The sequence below is a fragment of the Gossypium raimondii genome, chromosome 5 (genome assembly GCF_025698545.1).
Source record: "Gossypium raimondii isolate GPD5lz chromosome 5, ASM2569854v1, whole genome shotgun sequence".
NCBI lineage: Eukaryota > Viridiplantae > Streptophyta > Magnoliopsida > Malvales > Malvaceae > Gossypium > Gossypium raimondii.
The window spans coordinates 4467901-4495355 of NC_068569.1; the positions used below are offsets into that span (position 1 = coordinate 4467901).

A 27455-nucleotide genomic window follows, 5' to 3' on the forward strand; every position below is an offset into this window, starting at 1 on the left:
TGATTTAAGGTTTTAAGTGTTTAATATTTTTATTTAAAAAGTAATTTTATTTGATATAATAACAAATTAAGCCATCAATGTTTAAATATTCTATCAGTTTAATCCTAATTCTAAAATTATTATATGAAAAAATTGTATATCTCAAAAACTTAGAAAAGTTCAAAATAATATAAAAACTTTAGCCTAAAAATACATATAAAACAAATAAAATGTGCAAATTTTTAGGGCTAATTTTATTATTATAAAAATGACAAAATATTAATACTGTGATTAATTATCTTTAGATACTCACTGTTAAAATTGTTTGCATTTATATTATTCTGAATTTTTTTTAAAAGAACAATTTATTTAATATTGAAATCAAAGTTTTTAAAATTAGACTGTTGATCAAATCTTTAGACTATTGATTCGTTGATCCAACCAATTTGATTAAATAAATTATTAAAATTTATAAAAACAAAATATTAAACATTTAGTTCAACTAAATTTTTATCTAACCGTATCGATTTTTGAATCAATCGAATCAATACCCTCTCTAAATGATCTATTCTGGATCACCAATGGATCCAATCCATTTTAAACTAGCTTAATTGAGATGGAGGGAAATTCATTTAACCTATAAATATAATCTAATATAATTTTTTTGGACCATAATTTAATATATATAAAATAACTTAGTTGTATATTTGTATCGTCGTAAGTTGCATTTTTGGCCAAAAAATGTGATCAACAAAAGCCGGAAAGCAAACAAAGGCAACAATAAAATCAAGCGGTCTAAAGAACTCCACGAGGTCCCCGCGTCCACAGAATGAAAAGGTGGATTTAAAGCGTGTAATTTAACTCCAATTCATAAGCACGGCGGAATCCGAGCACAGCCTCGCTGGATTCTCCTTAAAGCGCACAAAAATACACACAACAAAATCGGTCAAAGAGAGTAAGGAGGAAAATGAAAAAGCTAAAATATTTAAAATTATAAAATTTATCTTTTACTATGTTCAAAATTTTTTTTACAGTATTCCCTCTGCAATTTTTTAATTAACCAAAAAAAAAAAACCCTCACCCCATCAACTTCCACTTTCTCGTTCCGGGAAAAAAACCCGAAAACCCTAACTTTCTCTCGAGTAAAATCTCCTTTTCCCTCTCTCGCTGAATCCACCTTTCGTTTTACGTTTTATGGCTTTTCGCGTGAATTTGTAGGTTTTCAATGGTGTGAAATCGAGGCCTTAGATTAAGATTTGAAGGATCTGTTTCTGTATATTTAGGTACATAGATTTTTTTTTTCGTAGAGAAAAAAGCTATGACGGCATCTGAGAAAGAGCTGGAGCTACAGTTAATGGAGGCTGGAAACAGGCTCGCCGAACCCCCTTCGTCAGTCGCTGAGCTCATCCCTCTCCTTGACGTAATCCCTAATCCATCCTTTTACTATTTTTCTAAACTTCGTTTTGCTCTTCGTTATTTTTTTCTTATTATTTGATTTTTCTGATTTTATTATTTATGCGTTTTCGAAATTTTTCGTGTGGTTCTTTCTATGCTATTAATTTAGTTGGATTTACCCCATACTGATCTACTTTTACCACCTTCTTTTTTTCTAAGATTTTCTTCTTTTGTTTGGTTTTCACGTGCTTATTTCTGCTCTTGTTCTCACTGATGTAAGATTGAATCAGTTTAAAAGTGTTTTCTGCTAATGGATATTGTTTAGCATTCTTCAGTCTAAACTATTGTATTTTATATTTATTGTGGATATATTGTCATGTCTATGTTTTCGAATTTGATGAATTACTGATATGAACGACGTGTTTGCTTTACTAGGCTTTAACCGCTAGAATTTCTTTGTTTTTGGATGCAAATGCTATGCAGTAGCTAATATTTGGATGAAATGATACGCAGTTTTGAGATTTCTTTTGAATTCAAAATTGCGCAAGCAGCATTTAAGTGATTGTGTATGTGAAAGTGTGCATTTTCCGTGTCCTTATGTCGCATGTCAGGCTTTAAGTTTATGAAACCTGAGGATTAGTATATAATAGATATATCATTATTTTTTGTTTAGATAATAACCACCAGCTATGTTTAGCAATTAATTTCTGACAGGCTAGTTAAATTTTTAATAACCAACTTGTGATGACATTGAACGCGTTGAAAATTAACATGGAAAGGATGTGTAGATATTGTGTGAAAGGATTCCTTGTAAGCAAGGATTTTGTTGGACATATGAGATTACAATTTTATTGCATAAAACATTTATGTTAATCATATATATTTGTAAATATCTAATCTATTTCCTTAGAGGGATGATGCATGGAAATCTGTTATTTTTAATGAATTTCACCTCATCTGCTCTATACCTCTGGGAAGATCTGTCCTGCCAAAATTTTGTGTCCCAACTAAAGAGCTATTAAAATCCACTATGGATGCTTGTAGGATAGAAGTTTAACTCCATACTTGATGAAGTCCTTTATTTTTATGGTCTTTGCAACCATTTGGTTTTCTTCTGCCCCGGAACTCCATTTACAAATGATAACAATGTCAAAGAAGATTCTGGAATTGTGATATTCCACACAACTCTCTTGCTATTCCATGTTTAGACAAAATCATGTGTACTCATGAGGTCAAGCAAGAAAACTTTAAAGACGATGAGCAAAAACAGTGATACTAGTGCAACTATTCGTTTTTCCTTTGGTAGATTGTTTTGTCTGGAATCAATGTCTCCTTTAAATCATCGCTTTAGGTTTAGTGTTTTACTACTTGTTCTTGAGTAGGTGGCTGCTGTAAAACCGTGCATGAATTCTGTTTTAGAATGCCCTAGGAATTTAGTAATGACTGCAGTGTGATTCCAGTGATGAGTGCGTGCTGAAGTGTTTGGTTTGTAGTCAATTTGAAGTACAAAATTTTAAGTATTTTGGTTTTGCTCTCCTTATTTCACTAGGGGATACTTCGTGTTGCTTTTTTTTACTGCCAGCTTTACCCTTCCAGTAGGCTTTATTTATGTTCTTGTGGAGCATTATAGGTATATAGGTATTTTTTGCACTTCCTAATGATATGTGGGATGATTAATTGTTTGAATTTTTAGGTGCTTTAGCATTCCCGTGTTTTGCCTTACACCAGTGCTTTTTATAAATACTTTTCACATTGATGATTATTGTTTATTCTTTTCCATCCCTCGTGAATATAGCAAGTTGAGAGTTGTCTTTCAAGGGTGGAACAATCACCAAGCCAATCAATGCAAAATGCACTGTCTCCATCACTCAAAGCATTGGTAGCAGAGCACCTGTTCAGACATCCTGATGATGATGTAAAAGTTGCAGTTGCTGCTTGCATCAGTGAGATAACAAGGATAACTGCGCCTGATGCTCCTTATGATGATGACCAAATGAGGGTACGTTGACTTCATTGTTTCAGTATGCTTTGCAGATCATGGCCATTTTAAAATCATTCTGTATTTATTGCTATTAATATGTACGCAGGAGGTTTTTCAACTGATTGTGTCATCCTTTGAGAATTTATCTGACAAGTCCAGCCGTTCATTCATTAAGAGGACCTCGATTCTTGAAACTGTTGCCAAAGTCAGATCGTGTGTGGTGATGTTGGATCTTGAATGTGATGCTCTTATTATTGAGATGTTCCAGAATTTCCTCAAGGCAATAAGGTAAAAGTGAACTTCTTGAATGGAGAGTTCATTCTCTTGTTGTGTTTCATCATTGTTACTCTTCAGCTATTGTCTCCCAGTTACTGTCTGGTTTGATAGATTTATTTTTTTAAGTTTGTTGCTTTTGAAAATTTGCTTGTCAGTTTTTTCTCTTGGTCTCTAGTGGATGAACCTGTGCTTTTGCAGAAGCTGCTCTTCTAATGTCAAGTGATGATCATGGCCACTATGAATTTTTAACTATGGGTTTAAAATGATAGACTGCTATATAGGTTTCTGGAGAATGGAGATTATGCTCCCTCTAGATTGTCTGGGTTTAAACCTGTCATTAAGTAGTTGTCTATGTTAGGTAACTGATCGTCAGTTCCATCTAATCTGAACAAAGTTTAAGTGCTTTTTTAAGAATTCTAAGTTTCTTCAGGGAGCTTTGTCTTGGTCGAGTTTTTAATTGAGTTTGTTTTCATATCAAAATTTGGTCGTCATCCAAATGTACCACTACTTAACTAGAATATATTACTAGTATGAAAAAGAATAAAAATGGTTTAGTATTCTATGTAGAATGCGTATTCTGATCCTTTATTTTCCTTATGGTTCTCTTTGTTTTTTTTTTCAGGGATTATCACGCAGAGGCTGTCTTTACATCGATGGTGACTATTATGACCCTTGTACTGGAAGAAAGTGAAGAAATCCCTACAGAGCTGCTCTCCCCAATCTTATCTAGTGTAAAGAAGGATAATGAGGTCTGTTGTCATACGAGTAAGTTACTGCCTTTCACTTCTGCTTTCTTTGCTTAATTCACCTAGGGTTTCTATTTCCTCTCAGGAAGTTCTTCCTGTTGCTCGGAAGTTGGCGGAGAAAGTGCTTGAAAACTGTGCATCAAAGCTTCAACCATACCTAACCCAAGCTGTAGAGAACTTGGGAATTTCTTTTGATGATTATAGTAGTATAGTTGCTTCTATATGTGGGGCGACAGCTGGTGCTGTAGAGCGGCATGATGCTGCTGTTGGAAAACTTGTGGTAATTACCTCATTTGTATCTTAATGTAACTGCTTAATTTCAAGGTCTTCTGTTTGAGGCAATTATTTACTTATTTTGTGCTGTGATTTTGTATGAATTTCGACTCAGCATTATTTGCTACTTAATTATACAAAATTTAAAGCTTTTTATTTGTATATTTTGTGTGTCAACTTTTTGTTCATCGGCTTTCTGTTGCTTATCTTTTAATTTTTTCTTTTGTTCAAACTATTCTTCAAATCAACATGTTTTTAGATCATGCTTACACCTTACTGATGTCTTCTATTTTTTTATTAACATAACTTAGTCTCCTACTCTCCTTATGTTTCTCTTTTTGGTTTGATTTGCTGTAGGATGATGAGAGCATACCAGCAGATGCACATTTGGAGAAGGCAGCCCAGGTATGCCTGTGGATTCAAGTCCTTTCTCTTTTCTTTTAATGTATTCTGTATTTTTTTTTTTTTTTGAGAATTTAATTCCTGAATTTGTCATTTATAAATCTTCAAATTTCCTATCAGGGGGACAAAAAGATTCCTAAAGAAGTAGTTCCAATTGAACAAGTGGCCCTTGTAAATGAAAAGTCTCCTGTGCCAGTTGCATGCAATGGCATTATGCAAACTGCTGATTCAATCTCTGTAAAGAAGCAAGAGGATGATCACATTGCTGATAAGTCCGAGAATGAAACATCAACTGCTGCTGAACCTGATTTATTGGAAGCTGAGAAAGTGGTCGATCCAGACGTTAAGTTAGAGCAAAGTACCCAGGAAAAGGAGAGGAAATCTGATTCAAAATTAATTGAACCTTCCGACAGCTCTCATGTTGATGAGAAGGAAGTTGAGACTATACCAGATCGTAAACATGACAGCAAGGATGACGCTGGGTCTCCATGTCGAGATGTGTCTGTTGATGGGGATGTATCCTCTGGAAATAGAAGAGAGACAGATTTTCAGCATTCCTCTCCAAAAGTAATTGAGGATAAATTGACTGATGTTGCTTCCCAAACACCAAGTGGTACTGTAGTTGATGATGGTCATTCTAAAAGGGTATCAAGGCCAAAAAAGAAAGACAGCGTAAGCAAGGAGACAACGTCTTCTGTTGATGATGTCTCTAAGAAGGCGTATGAAGGGGCAAGTGATTCAGAAGCAAAATCTAATAGACGACCAGGAAAAAAGGGTGCTACTGTTTTTTCCAACAAGGATAATGCTCCAGTTAGTTTAGATAAACCTAAGAAAGAAAGTGACACTGCAAGTGATTCGGAGGCAAAATCACTAAAGAAGTCATCTAAGAAGGTAGATTCTAGTGGTAACAACTTAGATAAATCCTCTGTAAAGCAACTGGAGGATAAGAAAAGGCGAACTCAGGGGAAAGTTGCTCCTGAGAAGGATGGAACAAAAAACTCAACCAAGAATGATGATGAGGTAATTTCTTTTTGGCTTATAACTTGTAATTTAGCTATTGTAGTAATGTTGATTATTTAAAGCTTTGTGATTTATTTGTTTAGCTGTACTAGATCCTTCAATCAAGGGAATCATTCTTGCTTACTATTGATTTAGGAAGTGATTGGATCTCCAAAGTCAGTGAAGCCAAACAAACAAGATTCTCACGTGGAGGGGACCCCTAAGACAAGTTCCAAGAGAAAGCATATGCCAAGTAAAGAAAAAGTAATGTCTTTTTGCATCTTTAAGGATGAAATTTTAGTAGTGGTGTATTGTAGTTTAGGTAGGTTGCATTTAAATAATGGTGGCATCTATGTTGCTACTATTTTTCATGTTTATTGATGTACTGTGTTTGTTACTTATGTCCGACGCATATCTAGACATAGATATGGGCCTACGTACTTGCAAGGGGCCTCTAAATACATGGAAAATTTGAAAAAATTAAACATACCTGTGTCCAGCACTAGCATCTGAGTCTGAGAAAGACAGGCCAGCATTGTAGGTGGCCTTTGATGATGTTTGTGGGTTTGAACTCTTAATGATTTCTCCATTCTTGCATCCTTGATGATCATTTTGCTATTCACAGGCCATTTATCTTTCTTGCTTTCTTCTTAATTCTCGTATTGGCTTTCTTCTGAATATTCCTGTGATTGTCTAGATTTTTACCTTTAGCTTTTATTGAAGCGTTTAATTTTAGCCTTTAAAAAAGTTCTCTGCCTTTCTTGTTGGTTCCTCATTTTTTTCCTTTGTTTCTTAAGGATTTTTCTTCTTTCACAATTATACCTGTCTAGCAACATGCTGCATTTAACCATCTTTGAGGAAATTTATCTTTCAAGAGCCATTTAACATTAGTTTGATATTTTCACAAGGTTCCAGTTTGTGTGTTTCTTTGGAAACAGTATGCCTGCAATGCTGTCCTTATTCCTTCCTAGAAAACCCACCAATCGAATGCTCTGCTGCACAACTATTGCATTTGTGTGAGTGCTAACTTTTGTATTTTCGTTTGTTGTTTCTTGAGATCATAGCTAATTGTGTTTTGTCTGCAATATTGAAATTTAGAGTAATCCTTTTATTCAACTCTCTTCATGCATGCTGCAGTCTGAACATGGTTGAAGCACTGATATTACATATCATTCTTCTGGAGACAAATGATTTTTTTTATTAATTATTTTCCAGGCTTCTGATTCTATGGAGTATGGTGAGAATCTTGTCGGCTTGAAGGTGAAGGTTTGGTGGCCCAAAGACCGTGAGTAAGTATATATATTTTCAATTGTTGCAGAAGTGATCCTCTGAAGTAGAAGCCATGAATTTTATTTGTTTATATCTTCTTTTTTATGCTTATGCACATGCGGGCATTTATCTAATGTGTGATTGTGCTTATATATGTTGGAGCCCCCCTCCTTCAAATTTTAATGTCAACGAATTAATGTTGCTTAGTCTTGAAGCTTATTATCATTATATAAGCTCTTTTTCCCTTGTTTTCTCACACTTGAATCTTTTATTTGCTGCAAGAAAAAAAATTGATAAATTTAAAGTGTTCTCTTTCAAACGTGGAATGTCTGCTAATTTCTTTCTCCCCTTATGGATTTTGTTTTGCAGGTTCTATGAAGGTTTTATTCATTCATTTGATTCCACTAAAAAGAAGCACAAGGTGGCACGTCTAATGAGTAGAAATTCATTTTAATGTTTTCTTTTTCTTAGTATGTTACTGGAAGTTTTTCCTCTGACCATTCATGCTACAATGTATTAAATTATTTTCTTCAATTTTAATTTGTTTATAGGTGCACTATAATGACGGTGATGAAGAAATTTTAAATCTTAAGAGAGAAAAGTGGGCTGTGATTGAAGACGAGTCAGGGTCAGATGAGGTGGGCAGTTCATAAGCAATTGATTTTTTATTTGTTCATGTACTTTGATGCTAATGTTTCATTGAAACAGGAAGGCGCAGCTAATCCTCCAAGTCCTGATGGTTCATCTGACATGTAGGTGATTCCTATTTGTGATTCTTGAATGTTATATTTGATTGCACGACCATTTTGGCCTCAGATGGTTCTGTGTATTTTGGTCTTTCGTGATGAACTTTTGCGTAGGTTGCTTCTATAGTTTAAGTTGATTCTTTTCCATTCTTTAGCATCGTTAATTTTTTCTGAAAGGTGAGTTTATTTCACGTGTTATATCTGGTATTAGTTTGCATTTCTGTTTCACAATCCTTGTTTGCACTTATCTTCTTTTCCCTTGTGATCATTTTTTAGTGGCAGGCTTCAAAAGAAGAAGGCAAAAACAGCTGATCCCTCAAGCAAGAAAGCTAAGATGGATGCTTCACCAAAAAGGTTATTAGATTCTTTCAAATGGAACCCTTGATATGTTCTTTATTTGATTTCTGAAAATCCCAATATTGGATGGTCAGGGGTGGAGGAACTTCGTCGGGGAAATCCAAGGGTAGTGCCACAAAGTCTGGTCGCAAAACGAAGGAAGATGCTAAAGTGGATGGGAAATCCAAAGATGGTTCCAAGAGTGTCGGTAAATCTGGCAATGACAGTGTTGCTAAGTCCAAGGATCCTAGCACCCCCAAAACTGGCAGTAAACCAGTTGACAATGCTTCAAAAGCAGACAAGAAGTCCAAGAATGAGGAGAGTGGTGAAACACCGAAGTCTACGAAATCCAAGGATGATGGAAGTGCCACACCAAAAGCTTCCTCAAAGTTAAAACAAGACGTTCCAAAGACGGGCAATTCCAAGCAGGAAACCCCCAAAATTTCGTCCCAATCTAAGGGTAAGCCTCTTAAGAGTGGGGGCAAATCCAATTCTAATGGCACTGGTAAGTCAAAGTCTGGTTCGTCAAAGGTGAAAGAAAGTGAAAGCGTGAAAGAGAGCTCAACTGATTCAGGAAAAGTTGTGGGAAGTGTGAAGCGGAAAGCGCCAAGTTTGTTGAAGGCGCAGGGAAGTGATTCGAAGTCTGGAAAAAAGAGGCAAAGATGAGTTGAAAGTCGCACCTACTGCATTGTCGCTGCCAAGGGTTGGTTCTTCTCCAATGTGGAACTTGGGTGAATTGTAGTATTTATTGTAGCATTTGGGTATTTGACGTAGATCTTAGGTTTGTGGCTAGCAAATATTCGTAGTTAATGCAGTTTATAGTGGTTGTACTTTGTAGGGTTACGATACCTTTTTTATATAGATATAGTTTTTTTTCCTTTTCCTTTATTATTGATGCCAGGCGTTAGGATCACATTGGGTTTAGAGTTTTTGCCTTTGTACCAAAGAGTTGCTTCTATAGATTAACTGTGGAAGCAGTGGTGGCGTATCCTTTTCTATCGAATGCCTTCCCCTTTTTAACGATTTGCTTTTTTTTTTTGTTTGGTCCGATTACATTTTCTTGAAAGTAAATATAGAACTTAACTGATAGTACACGAGATGCGGTATTATCTATTTCTAAATTTATGAAGTTTTTCCTATTCTTTTAAATTACAATTACAAATTGAAGTGGTGTCAACATTGCTGTTTGGCTGCTGTACTCTACGTAGAAGTAAACGAAATCGAAGAGGTTTTGGATTTTCATCTTCGTTTGATATTAAGAAGTGCTCGTCTTGGTGAAGACTGTAGATGAATGGTTGGAATTAATTTTTACACGTCGATTGGCGATAAAGCAAATGGGAAAGGGATTCGACAAATTCTGGTGAAGGCTAACGTGGGAATGTTGAGGTTCAATGGCTTCACAAATGGATGATCACCAGCATTTAATTGTTTCATTTGTTTGAATTTTTGGTCAAATTCTGGATTTATTTCTTAATTTTGATTCAGTTTTTATATTTTTTATTAATTGGTCAATTTCTATAGTAGCTTGAATTGTAGTAATTAAATTTCACTATTAATCTAGTATTATGTGAAAAGTTATAAATTTCATTTCTATTCTTTGGATTATAATTTTTTTGTAAGTAAATCTAGAACTTAACTGATAGTAGCGGAGTAAGGTATTATATATTTCTATATTTGTAAAGTTTTTCCCATTCTTTTTCATTACAATTACAAATTGAAGAGTTGTCAACATTGCTGTTTGGCTTTTGTATCGCTTCGTAGAAGTAAACGAAATCGAAGAGGTTTTGGATTATAGCTAGAGCGACTGTTTGTTAAAGCAAGCAAGCTTCAATTTAAATATTAGGGAAGATTGTGGTTGTTTCCGTCACTCTGTCGTATCCAGAAGGGGGGAAAAAATGAGGATGTAATCGATTTAAACGATTATAGATCTGCGAAGAAAGAAAAAGATAGTCATTGAGTAGTTGGAGTTGACAAATGTAATAAGTTGAGGAGGATCTATTTCAGGAGGACTTTAACTGTGAAATTAGATAATCCTTATTATTAGAAAATTGAAAATATTGATACGACTATTTTTAAACGTGCATAAATAAATTATTCTATGAAAGCGTTGAAACTTGTATGGATATGACTACTGATATAATATATATATATATATTTTTTTTACAAAAGACAGTTGAAACTAAATTAAAAGCGAAATGAAAATATAATCCTTTTCCAATTGCGATGCCGGAGCTACGACCAACGAAATGGATGAAATTGACATGATTTTGATTGACCAAAGGTATGTTGGATAAACTTTATTCCATTGTTTAATATTGGTTATAGTTTATGATCTTAAATGACAAATGTATACTACTTTTAAAGGCATGACATTTGTTGCTTAATGCCTAAAAAATTGGAAACATTCATCTTAACATTGTTAATTAAAAATTAATTAAATACAAAAATAGAGTGCGAAACAAATTAATTACAAAAATGAGGTGTTTGTTATAGTATTTTGTCGACATTCCTTTATTGGAAGAAAATTGTTTGAGACATATTTAAGTTGTCGGAAATTACAGATTGTAAAGTCATTATTCGTGAGCACTATTCAAATTAAAAGTGATGATTTATCATCCAATAGATACATTTCCATGGGACATGTTTCTCTCAAAAAGTATGTCCAATATGAAGGGTTGTGTAATACCCCTACCTGTATTCGTCGCCGAAATAGGATATGAGGCGTTACCAGATTTTACCGAATAAATTTTTCGTTATTACGAGTTAAATACTATTCATTTATCGAAACATGTCATGACGTCCCTTGGATGGGCCTCCGAAGCCCAAAACATACATCGGGACCAAACCGAGATTAAATCGAAACCATAAGAAATTTTTTGCAAAATCCCCAAGTTTTTTTTTTTTTGAACTCAATATAACCCCTTTATAAATATCTAATTTTCCCCGCAATTTTAAACCGAGACCAATCCAACACAACCAATCCATTTCAACATATTTTCAAGATAGATTTAACATATTCATAAGATAACCTCATCACATACCAATACCAAAATTTGTTAGCCATACCAATGGCTAACCATACATTCATTTCACATTAACATTTACTTTACTAGCTTATACATGCCATTGATTTCCAAAATAAAGTTTCTTTATATACCGGGATCTTGAGGTTGATAGTGTGATGCGTCTCCCACCAAATCCAACCTCCGAGCTCTTAACACTACAACACAGGGGAAAATGAAACAGGGTAAGCACTTTGTGCTTAGTAAGCTCATGTAACAAGAATTATACTTACCTAATATTGTCAATACAATGCAATAAACATTCATACATCCATTCAATGCATTTTTCCCTTAACATGCACAAACTCAACATTCAAGTTAGTTCAATAATTTCCATGTATCAATAATATATATACCATGATTGATGAGCTCATCAATACCATGATTTTCATTTCCTTGTTATTTTTCCATATTTATCCCATTAAATTTCTCCGAATTTTGATTGATTTTCAGGGATACACTTTAGTGTACAAATTCGGGTCCGTCAATTCATATTCATGTGCACACATTTCCATTTCAGAGAGCACACTCTCATGAATTTAATCTTTACAGCGGGATTACCAGCCCAGGCTAAATCCCCTGTAATATAAACTTATAAAGTATTGTCGGGATTACTAGTCTAGGCTAAATCCCCTGCAATGACAATTGCTCTAATGAGCTTGGATCTGAATTACCAGTCCAGGCTAAATTCAGACCCTAATTCGGATTACCCATCCGGGCTAAATCCATTTTCCACATATTCTTCGGGAGAGCTATATCAGGATAGGATCACCTGTCCGGGCTAGATCTTTTTTACCGTCAATTCATTTTCAGAGATCTATCGAATTTTCCTTCCATTCAACCGGGGTTTCTTCCCTTTTTTATCAAATATATCAATGTTTCATCAATTTTCATACAATGAACATTCAAATCATATTCACATCAATAACATACATTTCAAGCATTTAAGAATATAATTCAAGTTACACGAACTTACCTCGATACTTGTTAATAAACAAAAATCTACTAATCTCGAACTTTTTCATGTTCATATGTAACATTTAATCATTAATCTAATACATTTCATGTTCATATGTAACATTCTCTATAATTCCATTATATTTATATATAGTTCATTCAAAGTTGTCTCATTGAGTCATAGTCACTAAATTATTTATATCTTGAGCCACAGAACTCCAAATTAAGATCCGTTAATTTTCACCAAAACTATACTCACATATCTTCTTACCATAAAATTTTCAGAAGTTTTGGTTTAGCCAATAAGTACAGTTTATTATTTAAAGTCACCCCTGTTCTGCTGTCTGGCAGTTTCGACCCTTCTTCACTAAAAATTAATTATCTTCTCATACAAGATTCGAATGATGCTCTCGTTTGTTTCTTTTGAAATAGACTCATTAATGGTTTTAAAAATATAAATTTAAGTCCCTAATTATTTTTCTCCAATTTTTTATGATTTTTCCAAAGTCAAAACAGAGGGACCCGAAATCATTCTGACATTGTCTCACAAAACCTATTATATCTCATGATTTACAATTTCATTGCTTACACCGTTTCATCTATGAGAAACTAGACTCAATAAGCATTAATTTCATATTTTATTAATCCTCTAATTAAATTTCCATAATTTATGGTGATTTTTCAAAGTTAACCTACTGCTGTCCAAAACTGTTTTAGTGCATGATGTTAATTACCATTTTTCCTCCAAGCTTTCAATAAATGATAATTTCATTCTTGCTCAATTAACCTCTCAATTGAGCTGATTTTTCTCAATTAACACTTTATTCCATCACTTTAAACTACTTTATAACCTTTGGAAGTCAGAATTTCAGCACTAGACTTTAATTCCAAACCTTTTCACAATTAGGTCCAACAAATCAATATCTATTGAAATTGCCTAATAAAATCATATCATAAACAAATTAAAGTTTCAATTTCATGCTAAATCGTCATATACTTCCAGCACATATTCATAGAAACTTTCAATTTCCTTCATAAAATCCAAAACTAATGAATTCAACAAGTGGACCTAGTTGTAAAAGTCACAAAAACACAAAAATTTCAGGAAATAATCAAGAATTGAACTTACTTGTAGTAAAAATATGAAAATTCAGCTTAAGGAAACCTTCTATGGTGTTCTTTTTGCTGGTGAGAATGCAGAAAAATAAAGAGAAATCTAGATAATTCCACTTTAGTCCTAACTTTTAAAGTAAATTTTGCAATATTTCAATTTTACCCTTAATTCTCCAATTCTCCTGATTTTTCTCAGCTTATGCCGCCCCAAATATCTCCTTTTGGGCCTATTTACAATTTATGTCCCTCCTCATTTAACAATTGAGCTATTTAATCCTTTTAGTAACTTTTACATCCTTTTCAATTTAGTTCTTTTCACTTAATTAACTACCCAAACGTAAAAATTTTCTAACGAAAATTTAATACCATATTACTAACACTTCATAAATATTTTTAAAAATATTTCCGACTCGGTTTTACGAGATCGAGGTCTAGATACCTTGTTTTTACCCAATTTCTTCAATAATTTTTTTTCTAATTTAACCACTAAATCGGTAATTATTTTATTGATATTTTCATACGATTTTCCTATCATATCAATATTCATGCAAAAATATTAAAATAAATTTCTTTTTAAATCAGATTTGTGGTTACGAAACCACTGTTCCGATAACCTTGAATTTCGGCCATTACAGGTTGTGGCTCTTCAAAATTGTATTCATTGAGTGCATATAAATAGAGGCATTATGGTGCTCACAAATGATATAATTACAATCAATCCTATTTTCAGAAACTAGAGTAAGAGTTAGGGAATTCATCGATTTTACTAATCAAAGAAAATTTAAAACTTCGTTGTATCCCGGAAGGACCTTTGTCTTAACCTTATAGCAACAAGTCAGTGGCCAATTTTATCACCTAAAAACGTTCCAAAACAAAATATACATTTATAATTATTTTTAAATATTCAACAAGCCGTTTTTTTTATAAAAATAATATCTAAAAAATTAATTAATTACAAAAATAAGGTGCTTGTTATAGTATTTTGCAGTGTCACTAAATACATTTGTAGCATCACCTTCACTTTTTGTCCAATCATTCAGCAATCATGACATTTAAAAAAAATTAAAAATATGTATATCGGTGACACACCAGCGGCATCGCTGTCAATTTAAAAAAAAATGCTGACAGAAAATAGTAACGGAAAAAATAAAGGGAAAAAAAATGCCTGACACACCACTAGATATGGAATTAAATTAAAAGAGAAATTTCAAAAAGTGACACCAACTATCGTTTTGTTTCATTGTTGGGGAAGAGAAACTACATGTAGTAGTCACAAACGATTTCGGGTTGGGAGAATTAAATTAAAAAAATTAAATCCATGAAAATATATGTATTTTTAAAAATATGTTGCCCAAAAAATATTATTTTTAAAACATCATGATTGCTGCATGAGACAGCAAACATTTCATTTTGTAATTAATCTGTCCTCCACCCATAATTGTAATTAATTAATTTTTAATATTATTTTTATAAAAAATGCCTCAATAAGCTAAAAGATGTTGTGAAACATCAATTTATACGTGTAAGTACTTCTATTTTTTGGTTTTTGTTATATGATATGAAAATCACTGACACGGATGATATACCAAGAGATTAAGACTTAATTTAACTAAATTTTTTACTTTTGAAAAAATACTTAGAAAAATTACTTTTCTTTCAAACAATGGTTTATTTAGAAATATTGTTGTTCCAAAAAATTTTCTGCCAAATGTAATAAGGTTCGTGGAATTAAATTTGTCATGAAAAATAAATTGAGGTCGTAATTATAGGAGGGGAACATGACATGTGGTAGGGATCTACTAAGAATCAAATGAGTTTATTTGAAGGAAAATTTGTATATTTACTATTTAGATTTGTGCCACAACCAATGTTTAATGTTTTCGATTTAGACATATTCATGAGTTGAGTCGCTTGAAAAGTTGGAGGATTTAAGTAAAAATATAGATCTGAAAATAGGTTTGGGCAAAAAAATATTACCCATTTAAAAAACGGGTCAAGCCTCGGGTAAGGCTTTTTGGCCCGGGCCTAAACCGGCCCGAATATGCAAAAAAATTTGTTGCTTTTCCTTGCTTTTTTTACTCTTTTTTTTGTTATTTTTTCATTATTTTTCTACCATTTCGATATTATGTTAGTACTATTTTTGTAGTTACTGTTTGGATATTGTATAACTCTTATTTTATCGTTAATTTTGTTACTATTTTAAAAGCATTTGCTTGTTAAATTGCACATTTCTTAGTGTTATTTAAGTATATATATATATTTATTTTCAATTTTTTGGGAAACATTTATTTTAATATTTTTGATGTATTATATATTTTTAAAATTTATATAATAAAAAATATAAAAAATTAATATAGGCGGGCCTAGACACAAGTTTTAGCATTATTATCCGAGCTGGGCTTAAGCAAAATATTATGCTCATTTTTGGGCCGAGTCAATTTCGGGCCCAAAAAATAGGCCTAAAATTTTTGTTGGGCCCGACCCGGCTCATGGGCACTTCTAATTCGATTGTGACAAATAAGACTATCATGTATCAATTCTTAAATTGGATAACGGTTAATGAACATCTATCAATAGCTGTTTAAAATTATCTAGAGTTTAGAGTTTGGTTGTGGAACTTGATGCAATATAAGATATTATATACAACCATCGAGAAAAGACATTACATTGCATGAAGGCAGATTAGTCTTAAGCCAATATATTATCGAATGGATTGTTGAATAAATTATTTACTGATTAAGAATTCGTAAAACAAAATTATTTACAAAGTTTATATGTCTGCAATTGATAACTTATATGTAAAAACATTTGTTGAGACAAATTATTTAAACATAACTAACTTACCAAACGCAAATGTTTAAAAATTCAAGCAATAAAATGCATTACCTCATAAAGTCAACCAGTAATATCAACGCTATTGTAGTCTTGAAAATCACTGCGTAATTCGTAATTTGTAAAACAATGTTTTATTTGATTTAGTATGTTTATTAGCCATTTTTTATAATCGCATTAAAGAAAACCAATATACATAAAAACGTAAATCAACAAATAAATTGCACTAAAATAAAACTTATTAATAAAATCATTAATTTTCTTTTTCTTTTTCTCTTTTCCATTTAAAGATAATTTTAAAATAAAATAATCTCATACGTTGAAGTGAAATCACATCCTATCGTTCACGAGTAGGGGTGTGCATAATTCGGGTAAAACTGAAAAAATTCGGTTAACTAAATTTTTTTGGTCAGGGGTCGGTTAATTTTTTTTATGATTTTTCGGTTAACGGTTAATTCGGTTCGAAACCGGTCGGTTAACTGAATTTTTTTGATTTAACCGAAAAAATTAATAAATAAAATTATCCAACCCAATAAAACTAAAACTGAAGTCTACCCAATTGCCCAACCCAATAAAACTAAAATTAAAGTCTATCCAATTACCAACCCAATAAAAATAAAACTAAAGTCTAACTCTAAGTCTCTACTCAATTACACATGTTTTTTTTTTTAAGTTTAATGCAAATGGGAATTTTTGGAGAGAAGAAATTGATATAAATGGAGAATGTTAAAGACTTACATTTCAATTATGTGTTAATTTCAAGACTTATGTAATGTTTTTAATTATGTAGTGATTCAATTTGGGTAATTCGGTTAACTAAAAATAAAAACCATACAATTTTTGGTTAATTCAGTTAACCGACCTAATTAACCGAAAAAAAATTGGTTTAGTTAATGTTTTTTTTTTTAAATTCGGTTCGGTTAACGGTTAAAAATTTTAGAAATTCGGTTAATTCGGTTATAGCTATTTCGAGTAGGTTAACCAGTCGGTTAACTGAATGCACACCCCTATTTACGAGTCTCGCGAATTTTTTATACATCCACTCAAACAAGAAATAGAAATAGAAGTGTTAGAAATGGACCACTCTCTCAAATTATTTCTGTCATCCATTTTTAGTTTAATATAATATAAGAATAATTAATCACGAAATTAATATTTTTATAATTATGTTTAATATAATAACAAATTAAATTTTTATGTTTATATATTTTATTAATTTAGTCTTAAAATACATATACAAATAAATAAAATGTGCACATTTTGAGGACTAAATTTATTATTATACAAAATAATAAAAAATATTAATATTATGACTAATTATCCTTAAATGCTCATTGTTAAAATTGATAAGGATTATACTATTTTGATTATTTTTAAAATAACAATTTGTTTAATATTGAAATAAAATTTCAAAATTGGACCGCTTATCCGATCTATCATACCTCGATTCATCACTCAAGTTAGTTCCATTAAATAGGTTATTAAAATTTATAAAAACAAAAATATAAAACGTCTAGTTCAACCGATTTTGTCCAGCTTAATTAATCTATATCAAATTCTGAATCAATCAATTCTGATCCAACTCATTTGACCAAACGATCTAGTACCATTCAAACAACCTTAATTGAGATAGAGGGGAATTCATTTTACCTATAAATATAATTTAATATAATATTTTTGGACGGTAATTTAATATAATTTAAAATAACTTAGTTGTATATTTGTATTGCCGTAAGTTGCTTTTTTGGCAGAAAATGTCATTTCAGGCATAATAAAAGCCGGAAAGCAAACAAGGCAACAATAAAATCAAGCGGTCTAAAGAACTCCACGAGGTCCCCGCGTCCACAGAATGAAAAGGTGGATTTAAAGCGTGTAATTTAACTCCAATTCATAAGCACGGCGGAATCCGAGCACAGCCTCGCTGGATTCTCCTTAAAGCGCACAAAATTACACACAACAAAATCGATCAAAGAGGCTAAGGACTAAGGAGGAAAATGAAAAAGCTAAAATTTTTAAAATTATAAAATTTATCTTTTACTATGTTCAATTTTCTTTTTTTACAGTATTCCCTCTGCAATTTTTTAATTAACCAAAAAAAACCCTCACCCCATCAACTTCCGCTTTCTCGTTCCGGGAAAAAACTCCGAAAACCCTAACTTTCTCTCGAGTAAAATCTCCTCCTCCCTCTCTCGCTGAATCCACCTTTCGTTTCACGTTTTATGGCCTTTCGCGTGAGTCTGTAGGTTTTCAATGGTGTGAAATCGAGGCCTTAGACTAAGATTTGAAGGATCTGTTTCTGTATATTTAGGTACATAGAATATATATTTTTTCATAGAGAAAAAAGCTATGACGGCATCTGAGAAAGAGCTGGAGCTACAGTTAATGGAGGCTGGAAACAGGCTCGTCGAACCCCCGTCGTCAGTCGCTGAGCTCATCCCTCTCCTTGACGTAATCCCTAATCCATCCTTTTACTATTTTTCCTTAACTTCATTTTGCTCTTCGTTAATTTTTTTCCCTATTATTTGATTTGTCTGATTTTATTATGTATGCGTTTTCGAAATTTTTCGTGTGGTTCTTTCTATGCAATTAATTTAGTTAGATTTCCCCCCATACTGATCTGCTTTTACCCCTTTTTTTCCTAAGATTTTCTTCTTTTGCATTGTTTTCACGTGCTTATTTCTGCTCTTGTTCTCACTGATGTAAGATTGAATCAGTTTAAAAGTGTTTTCTGCTAATGGGTATTGTTTAGCACTCTTCAGTCTAAACTATTGTAATTTATATTTATTGTGGATATATTGCCATGTCTATGTTTTCGAATTTGATGAATTACTGATATGCACGACGTGTTTGCTTTACTAGAGTTTAAATGGTGGAATTTCTTTGTTTTTGGATGCAAATGCTATGCAGTAGCTAATATTTGGATGAAATGATACACAGTTTTGAGATTTCTTTTGAATTCAAAATTGCCCAAGCTGCATTTAAGTGATTGCATATGTGAAAGTGTGCGTTTTTCTTGTCCATATGTCACATGTCAGGCTTTAAGTTTATGAAACCTGAGGATTAGTATATAATAGATATATCATTATTTTTTGTTTAGATAATTAAGCACCACCTATGTTTAGCAATTAATTTCTGACAGGCTACTTAAAATTTTAATAACCAACTTGTGATGACATTGAAAGCATTGAAAATTAAGTTGGAAAGGATGTGTAGATATTGTGTGAAAGGATTCCTTGTAAGCAAGGATTTTGTTTGGCATGTGAGATTACGATGTTATTGCATTAAACATTTATGTTAATTATAGATATATTTGCAAATATTTAATCTATTTCCTTAGAGGGATGATGCATCGGAATCTGTTATTTTTAATGAATTTCACCTCATCTTTTTTATACCTCTAGGAAGATCTGTCCTGCCAAAATTCTGTGTCCCAAGTAAGGAGCTATTAAAATCCACTATGGATGCTTGATAGGATAGAATTTCGACTCCATACTTGATGATGTCCTTTATTTTTATGGTCTTTGCAACCTTTTGGTTTTCTTCTGCCCCAGAACTCCATTTACAAATGATAGCAATGTCAAAGAAGATTCTGGAATTGTGATATACCGCACAACTCTGGTGCTATTCCCTGTTTAGACAAAATTATGTGTACTCATGATGTCAAGCAAGAAAACTTTGAAGAGGATGTGCAAAAAAAGTGATACTAGTGCAACTATTCGTTTTCCTTTGGTACATTGTTTTGTCTGGAATCAATGTCTCCTTTAAATCATCGCTCTAGGTTTAGCGTCTCTTAGGGTTTCACTACTTGTTCTTGAGCAGGTGGCTGCTGTAAAACCATGCATGAATTCTGTTTTAGAATGCCCTAGGAATTTAGTAATGACTGCAGTGTGATTCCAGTGATGAGTGTGTGCTGAAGTGTTTGGTTTGTAGTCAATTTGAAGTACAAAATTTTAAGTATTTTGGTTTTGCTCTCCTTATTTTACAAGGGGATAATTCGTGCTGCTTTTTTTTACTGCCAGCTTTACCATTCTATTTCTGTTCTTGTGGAGCATTATAGCTGTATAGGTAATTTTTTCACTTCCTAATGATATGTGGGCTCATTGATTGTTTGAATTTTTAGGTGCTTTAGCATTCCCGTGTTTTGCCTTATGCCAGTGCTTTTTATATTTACTTTTTACATTGATGATTATTGTTTATTCTTTTCTATCCCTCGTGAATATAGCAAGTTGAGAGTTGTCTATCAAGGGTGGAACAATCACCAAGCCAATCAATGCAAAATGCACTGTCTCCATCACTCAAAGCATTGGTAGCAGAGCACCTGTTCAGACATCCTGATGATGATGTAAAAGTTGCAGTTGCTGCTTGCATCAGCGAGATAACAAGGATAACTGCACCTGATGCTCCTTATGATGATGACCAGATGAGGGTACGTTGAATTCATTGCTTCAGGATGCTTTGCAGATCATGACCATTTTAAAATCATTTTCTGTATTTATTGCCTTTAATATGTATGCAGGAGGTTTTTCAACTGATTGTGTCATCCTTTGAGAATTTATCTGACAAGTCCAGCCGTTCATTCATTAAGAGGACCTCGATTCTTGAAACTGTTGCCAAAGTCAGGTCGTGTGTGGTGATGTTGGATCTTGAATGTGATGCCCTTATTGTTGAGATGTTCCAGCATTTCCTCAAGGCAATAAGGTAAAAGTGAACTTCTTGAATGGAGAGTTCATTCTCTTGTTGTGTTTCATCATTGTTATTCTTCAGTTATTGTCTCCTAGTTATTGTCTGATTTGTAAGCTTTTATCTGTTAAGTTTATTGCTTTTGAAAACTTTCTTTTCAGTTCTTTGTCTTGGTCTCTTGTGGATGAACCTGTGCTTTTGCAGAAGCTGTTCTCTTAATGTCAAGTGATGATCATGGCTGCTGTGAAATTTTAACTACGTGTTTAAAATGATCTGCTATATAGGTTTCTGAATAATGGAGATTATGCTCCCTCTAGAGTGTCTGGATTTAAACCTTTCATTAAGTAGTTGCCTATGTTAGGTAACAGATCTTCAGTTCCTTCTAATCTGAACAAAGTTTAAGTGCTTTTTTAAGAATTCTAAGTTCCTTTAGGGAGCTTTGTCTTGGTCAAGTTTTTCATAGAGTTTGTTTTCATATTAAAATTTTGTCGTCATCCAAATGTACCACTACTTAACTAGAGTACTAGTATGAAAAATAATAAAAATGGTTTAGTATTCTATGTCGAACATGTATTCTGATCCTTTATTTTCCTTATGATTCTTTTTGTTTATTTTTTCAGGGATTATCATGCAGAGGCAGTCTTTACATCGATGGTGACTATTATGACCCTTGTGCTGGAAGAAAGTGAAGATATCCCTACAGAGCTGCTCTCCCCAATCTTATCTAGTGTAAAGAAGGATAATGAGGTCTGTTGTCATACGAGTAAGTTACTGCCTTTCACTTCTGCTATCTTTGCTTAATTCACCTAGGGTTTCTATTTCCTCTCAGGAAGTTCTTCCTGTTGCTCGGAAGTTGGCAGAGAAAGTGCTTGAAAACTGTGCATCAAAGCTTCAACCATACCTAACCCAAGCTGTAGAGAACTTGGGAATTTCTTTTGATGATTATAGTAGTATAGTTGCTTCTATATGTGGGGCGACAGCTGGTGCTGTAGAGCGGGATGATGCTGCTGTTGGAAAACTTGCGGTAATTACGTCATTTGTATCTTAATGTAACTGCTTAATTTCAAAGTCTGTGGTTTGAGGGCAATTATTTACTTATTTTGTGCTGTGATTTTGTATGAATTTTGACTCAGCATTATTTGCTGATAGATTATTTGCTACTTAATTATACAAAATTTAATGCTTTTTATTTATATATTGTGTGTGTCAACACTTTGTTCTTGGGCTTTTTGTGGATTATCTTTTAATTTTTTCTTTTGGTCAAACTATTCTTCAAACCAACAAGTTTTTGGCTCATGCTTACACCTTACTGATGTCTTCTATTTTTTTATTAACATAACTTAGTCTCCTACTCTCCTTATGTTTCTCTTTTTGGGTTGATTTGCTGTAGGATGATGAGAAAATACCAGCAGAGGCACCTTTGGAGAACGCAGCCCAGGTATGTTTTATTTCGTATATTTATTGTCAATTGTGTGATTCTTCTCTTTGCGTGCGGATTCTAGTCCTTTCTCTTTCCTTTTAATGTATTGAGTATTTTTTTTTTGAGAATTTAATTCCTGAATTTGTCATTTATAAATATTCAAAATTCCTATCAGGGGGATAAAAAGATTCCTAAAGAAGCAGTTTCAATTGAACAAGTGGCCCTTGTAAATGAAAAGACTCCCGTGCCAGTTGCTTGCAATGGCATTATGCAAACTGCTGATTCAATCTCTGTAAAGAAGCAAGAGGATGATCACATTGCTGATAAGTCCGAGAATGAAACATCAACTGTGGCTGAACCTGATTTATTGGAAGCTGAGAAAGTGGTCGATCCAGACCCTAAGTTAGAGCAAAGTACCCAGGAAAAGGAGAGGAAATCTGATTCAAAATTAACTGAACTTTCTGGCAGCTCTCAGGTTGATGAGAAGGAAGTTGAGACTATACCGGATCGTAAACATGACTGCAAGGATGGTGATGGTTCTCAATGTCGAGATGTGTCTGTTGATGGGGATGTATCCTCTGAAAATAGAAGAGAGACAGATTTTCAGCATTCCTCTCCAAAAGCAATTGAGGATAAATCGACTGATGTTGCTTCCCCAACACCAAGTGGGACTGTAATTGTTGATGGTCATTCCAAAAGGGTATCAAGGCCAAAAAAGAAAGACAGCGTAAACAAGGAGACAACATGTTCTGTTGATGACTTCTCTAAGAAGTCGCATGAAGGGACAAGTGATTCTGAAGCAAAATCAAATAGACAATCAGGAAAAAAGGGTTCTACTGTAGTTTCCAACGAGGATAATGCTCCAGTTAGTGTAGATGAAACTAAGAAAGAAAGTGACATTGCAAGTGATTCGGAGGCAAAATCACTGAAGAAGTCATCAAAGAAGGTAGATTCTAGTGGTAACAACTTAGATAAATCCTCTTCAAAGCAACTGGAGGATAAGAATAGGCTAGCTCGGGGTAAAGTTGCTCCTGTGAAGGATGGAACAAAAAACTCAACCAAGAATGATGATGAGGTAATTTCTTTTTGGCTTATAACGTGTAATTTAGCTATTGTAGTAATGTTTATTATTCAAAGCTTTGTGATTTATTTGTTTAGCTGTACTTGATCCTTCAATCAAGGGAATCATTCTTGCTTACTATTGATTTAGGAAGTGATTGGATCTCCAAAGTCAGTGAAGCCAAACAAACAAGATTCTCACAAGGAGGGGACCCCTAAGACAAATTCCAAGAGAAAGCATATGCCAAGTAAAGAAAAAGTAATGTCTTTTTGCATCTTTAAGGATGAAATTTTAGTAGTGGTGTATTGTCGTTTTGGTAGGTTGCATTTAAATAAAGGTGGCATCTACGCTGCTATGATTTTTCATGTTTATTGATGTACTGTGTTTGTTTCTAATGTTCGAAGCATATCTAGACATAGATATGGGCTTACGTACTTGCAAGGGGCCACTCAATACATGGAAAATTTGAAAAAAATTAAACATACCTGTGTCCATCACTAACATCTCAGTCTGAGAAACACAGGCCAGAATTGTAGGTGGCCTTTGATGATGTTTGTGGGTTTGAACTCTTAATGATTTCTCCATTCTTGCATCCTTGATGATCATTTTGCTATTCACAGGCCATTTAACTTTTCTTGCTTTCTTCTTAATTCTCATATTGGCTTTTTTCTGATTATTCCTGTGATTGTCTAGATTTTTACCTTTAGATTTTCTTGAAGCGTTTAATTTTAGCCTTCAAAAAGTTGTCTTTCATGTTGTTTCCTCATTTTTTTTCCTTTGTTTCTTAAAGATTTTTCTTCTTTCAAAATTATGCCTGTCTAGCGACATGCTGTATTTAACCATCTTTGAGGTAATTTATCTTTCAAGAGCCATTTGACATTAGTTTGATATTTTCACAAGGTTCCAGTTTGTGTGTTTCTTTGGAAACTGTAAGCCTGCAATGCTGTCCTTATTCCTTTCTATAAAACCCACCAAACCAATGGTCTGCTGCACAACTATTGCATTCGTGTGAGTGCTAACTTATGTATTTTTCGCTTGTTGTTTCTTGAGATCGAAGCTAATTGTGTATTGTCTGCAATATTGAAATTTGGAGTAAATAGGCTCAAATAATTCTATAGTAAACCTTTTATTCGACTCTGTTCATGCATGCTGCGGTCTGAAGATGGTTGAAGCAATGATATTACATATCATTCTTCCGGAGACGAATGATTTTTTTTTTATTAATTCTTTTCAGTCTTCTGATTCTATGGAGTATGGTGAGAATCTTGTCGGCTTGAAGGTGAAGGTCTGGTGGCCCAAAGACCGTGAGTAAGTATATATATTTTTCAATTGTTGCAGAAGTGATCCTCTGAATTAGAAACCATGAATTTTATTTGTTTATATATTCTTTTTTATGAGGATGCACATGCGGGCATTTTTCTCAAATTGTGCTTATATATGTGGGAGCCCCCATCCCTCAAATTATAATGTGAATGAATTAAAGTTGGTTAGCCTTGAAGCTTATTATCATTATATAAGCTCCTTTTCCCTTGTTCTCTCACACTTGAATCTTTTATTTGCTGCAAGAAAAAAAATGATAAATGTAAAGTGTTCTCTTTCAAACATGGCATGTCTGCTAATTTCTTTCTCGTCTTATGGATATTGTTTTGCAGGTTCTATGAAGGTTTTATTCATTCATTTGATTCCGCTAAAAAGAAGCACAAGGTGGCACGTCTAATAAGTGGAAATTCATTTTAATGTTTTATTTTCCTTAGTATGTTACTGGAAGTTTTTCCTCTGACCATTCATGCTAGAATGTATTAAATTATTTTCTTCACTTTTCATTTGTTTATAGGTGCACTATAATGACGGTGATGAAGAAATTTTAAATCTTAAAAGAGAAAAGTGGGCTGTGATTGAAGATGAGTCAGGGTCAGATGAGGTGGGCACCTTATAAGCAATTGTTTTTTTATTTGTTCATGTACTATGTTGCTTATGTTTCATTGAAACAGGAAGGTGCAGCAAATCTACCAAGTCCTGATGGTTCATCTGACATGTAGGTGATTCCTATTTGTGATTCTTGAATGTTAAATTTGATTGCACGACCATTTTGGTTCCAGATGGTTCTGTGCATTTTGGTATTGTATGATGAACTTTTGCGTAGTTGGCATCTATAGTTTAAGTTGATTCTTTTCCATTCTTTAGCATTGTTAATTTTATCTGATATGTGGAGTTTATTTCAGGTTTAGGTGTTATATCTGGTATAAGTTTGCATTTCTGTTTCACAATCCTTGTTTGCGCTTATCTTCTTTTCCCTTGTGATCATTTTTTAGTGGCGGGCCTCAAAAGAAGAAGGCAAAAACAGCTGATCCCTCGAGCAAGAAAGCTAAGATGGATGCTTCACCAAAAAGGTTATTAGATTCTTTCAAATGGAACCCTTGATATGTTATTTATTTGATTTCTGAAAATCCCAATATTGGATGGTCAGGGGTGGAGTAACTTCGTCGGGGAAATCCAAGGGTAGTGCCACAAAGTCTGGTCGCAAAACAAAGGAAGATGCTAAAGTGGATGGGAAATCCAAAGATGGTTCCAAGAGTGTCAGTAAATCTGGCAATGACAGTGTTGCTAAGTCCAAGGATCCTAGCACCCCCAAAACTGGCAGTAAACCAGTTGACAATGCTTCAAAAGCAGACAAGAAGTCCAAGAATGAGGAGAGTGGTGAAACACCGAAGTCTACGAAATCCAAGGATGATGGAAGTGCCACACCAAAAGCTTCCTCAAAGTTAAAACAAGACGTTCCAAAGACGGGCAATTCCAAGCAGGAAACCCCCAAAATTTCGTCCCAATCTAAGGGTAAGCCTCTTAAGAGTGGGGGCAAATCCAATTCTAATGGCACTGGTAAGTCAAAGTCTGGTTCGTCAAAGGTGAAAGAAAGAGAAAGCATGAAAGAGAGCTCAACTGATTCAGGAAAAGTTGTGGGAAGTGTGAAGCGGAAAGCACCAAGTTTGTTGAAGGCGCAGGGAAGTGATTCAAAGTCTGGAAAAAAGAGGCAAAGATGAGTTGAAAGTCGCACCTACTGCATTGTCATTTGCCAAGGGTTGGTTCTTCTCCAATGTGGAACTTGGGTGAATTGTAGTATTTATTGTAGCATTTGGGTATTTGACGTAGATCTTAGGTTTGTGGCTAGCAAATATTCGTAGTTAATGCAGTTTATAGTGGTTGTACTTTGTAGGGTTACGATACCTTTTTTATATAGATATAGTTTTTTTTCCTTTTCCTTTATTATTGATGCCAGGCGTTAGGATCACATTGGGTTTAGAGTTTTTGCCTTTGTACCAAAGAGTTGCTTCTATAGATTAACTGTGGAAGCAGTGGTGGCGTATCCTTTTCTATCGAATGCCTTCCCCTTTTTAACGATTTGCTTTTTTTTTTGTTTGGTCCGATTACATCTTCTTAAAAGTAAATATAGAACTTAACTGATAGTACACGAGATGCAGTATTATCTATTTCTATATTTATGAAGTTTTTCCTATTCTTTTAAATTACAATTACAAATTGAAGTGGTGTCAACATTGCTGTTTGGCTGCTGTACTCTACGTAGAAGTAAACGAAATCGAAGAGGTTTTGGATTTTCATCGTCGTTTGATATTAAGAACTGCTCGTCTTGGTGAAGACTGTAGATGAATGGGTGGAATTAATTTTTACACATCGATTGGCGATAAAGCAAATGGGAAAGGGACTCGACAAATCCTGGGGAAGGCCAACGTGGGAAGGTTTGAGGTTCAATGGCTTCACAACTGGGTGACCACCGGCACTTAATTGTTCATTTGTTTGAATTTTTGGTTGATTTATTTCTTAATTTTGATTCAGTCAACTTCAATTTTTATATTTTTTGAATTGGTCAATTTCTTTCTTAACTTAGACGGTAGCAATTAAATGTGTTTATTTAA

The 27455-nt window shown here is 33.5% G+C and overlaps 2 protein-coding genes across 3 annotated transcripts; both read left to right on the forward strand.

The window, feature by feature from the left end:
- The first annotated feature begins 946 nt into the window (after positions 1-946).
- Positions 947-9422, forward strand: LOC105767533 (sister chromatid cohesion protein PDS5 homolog C). Its single transcript, XM_012587094.2, has 14 exons — positions 947-1399; positions 3170-3373; positions 3462-3643; positions 4254-4380; positions 4463-4657; positions 5008-5055; positions 5173-6072; positions 6208-6315; positions 7267-7340; positions 7690-7741; positions 7872-7958; positions 8029-8072; positions 8343-8420; positions 8498-9422. Exons 1-14 carry the CDS (start codon positions 1298-1300, stop codon positions 9066-9068), a joined length of 2772 nt encoding a protein of 923 aa, XP_012442548.1. The 5' UTR covers positions 947-1297; the 3' UTR covers positions 9069-9422.
- Positions 9423-18287: 8865 nt separating this feature from the next.
- On the forward strand, positions 18288-26919 carry LOC105766756 (sister chromatid cohesion protein PDS5 homolog C-like). 2 transcript variants are annotated; one of them, XM_052630955.1, is made up of 15 exons: positions 18289-18814; positions 20386-20431; positions 20589-20792; positions 20883-21064; positions 21667-21793; positions 21876-22070; positions 22437-22484; positions 22642-23541; positions 23677-23784; positions 24761-24834; positions 25179-25230; positions 25361-25447; positions 25518-25561; positions 25839-25916; positions 25994-26919. In XM_052630955.1, exons 3-15 carry the CDS (start codon positions 20637-20639, stop codon positions 26562-26564), a joined length of 2622 nt encoding a protein of 873 aa, XP_052486915.1. In that variant the 5' UTR covers positions 18289-18814; positions 20386-20431; positions 20589-20636; the 3' UTR covers positions 26565-26919. The 2 variants fall into 2 exon arrangements, with proteins under 2 accessions (XP_012441787.2, XP_052486915.1); XM_012586333.2 differs by lacking the exon at positions 20386-20431 and having other exon boundaries at positions 18288-18814.
- The last annotated feature ends 536 nt before the right edge of the window (positions 26920-27455 follow it).

What these genes read in the sequence shown, in the direction of transcription:
- LOC105767533 (XM_012587094.2), top strand. Translation starts at nt 1,298, where the DNA reads ATGACGGCATCTGAGAAAGAGCTGGAGCTACAGTTAATGGAGGCTGGA. An exon ending in ATGATGATGACCAAATGAGG is followed by an intron (nt 3,374 to 3,461) that starts GTACGTTGACTT and finishes ATATGTACGCAG; the next exon opens with GAGGTTTTTCAACTGATTGT. An exon ending in ATTTGGAGAAGGCAGCCCAG is followed by an intron (nt 5,056 to 5,172) that starts GTATGCCTGTGG and finishes ATTTCCTATCAG; the next exon opens with GGGGACAAAAAGATTCCTAA.
- LOC105766756 (XM_012586333.2), top strand. Translation starts at nt 18,713, where the DNA reads ATGACGGCATCTGAGAAAGAGCTGGAGCTACAGTTAATGGAGGCTGGA. An exon ending in ATGATGATGACCAGATGAGG is followed by an intron (nt 20,793 to 20,882) that starts GTACGTTGAATT and finishes ATATGTATGCAG; the next exon opens with GAGGTTTTTCAACTGATTGT. An exon ending in CAACCAAGAATGATGATGAG is followed by an intron (nt 23,542 to 23,676) that starts GTAATTTCTTTT and finishes CTATTGATTTAG; the next exon opens with GAAGTGATTGGATCTCCAAA.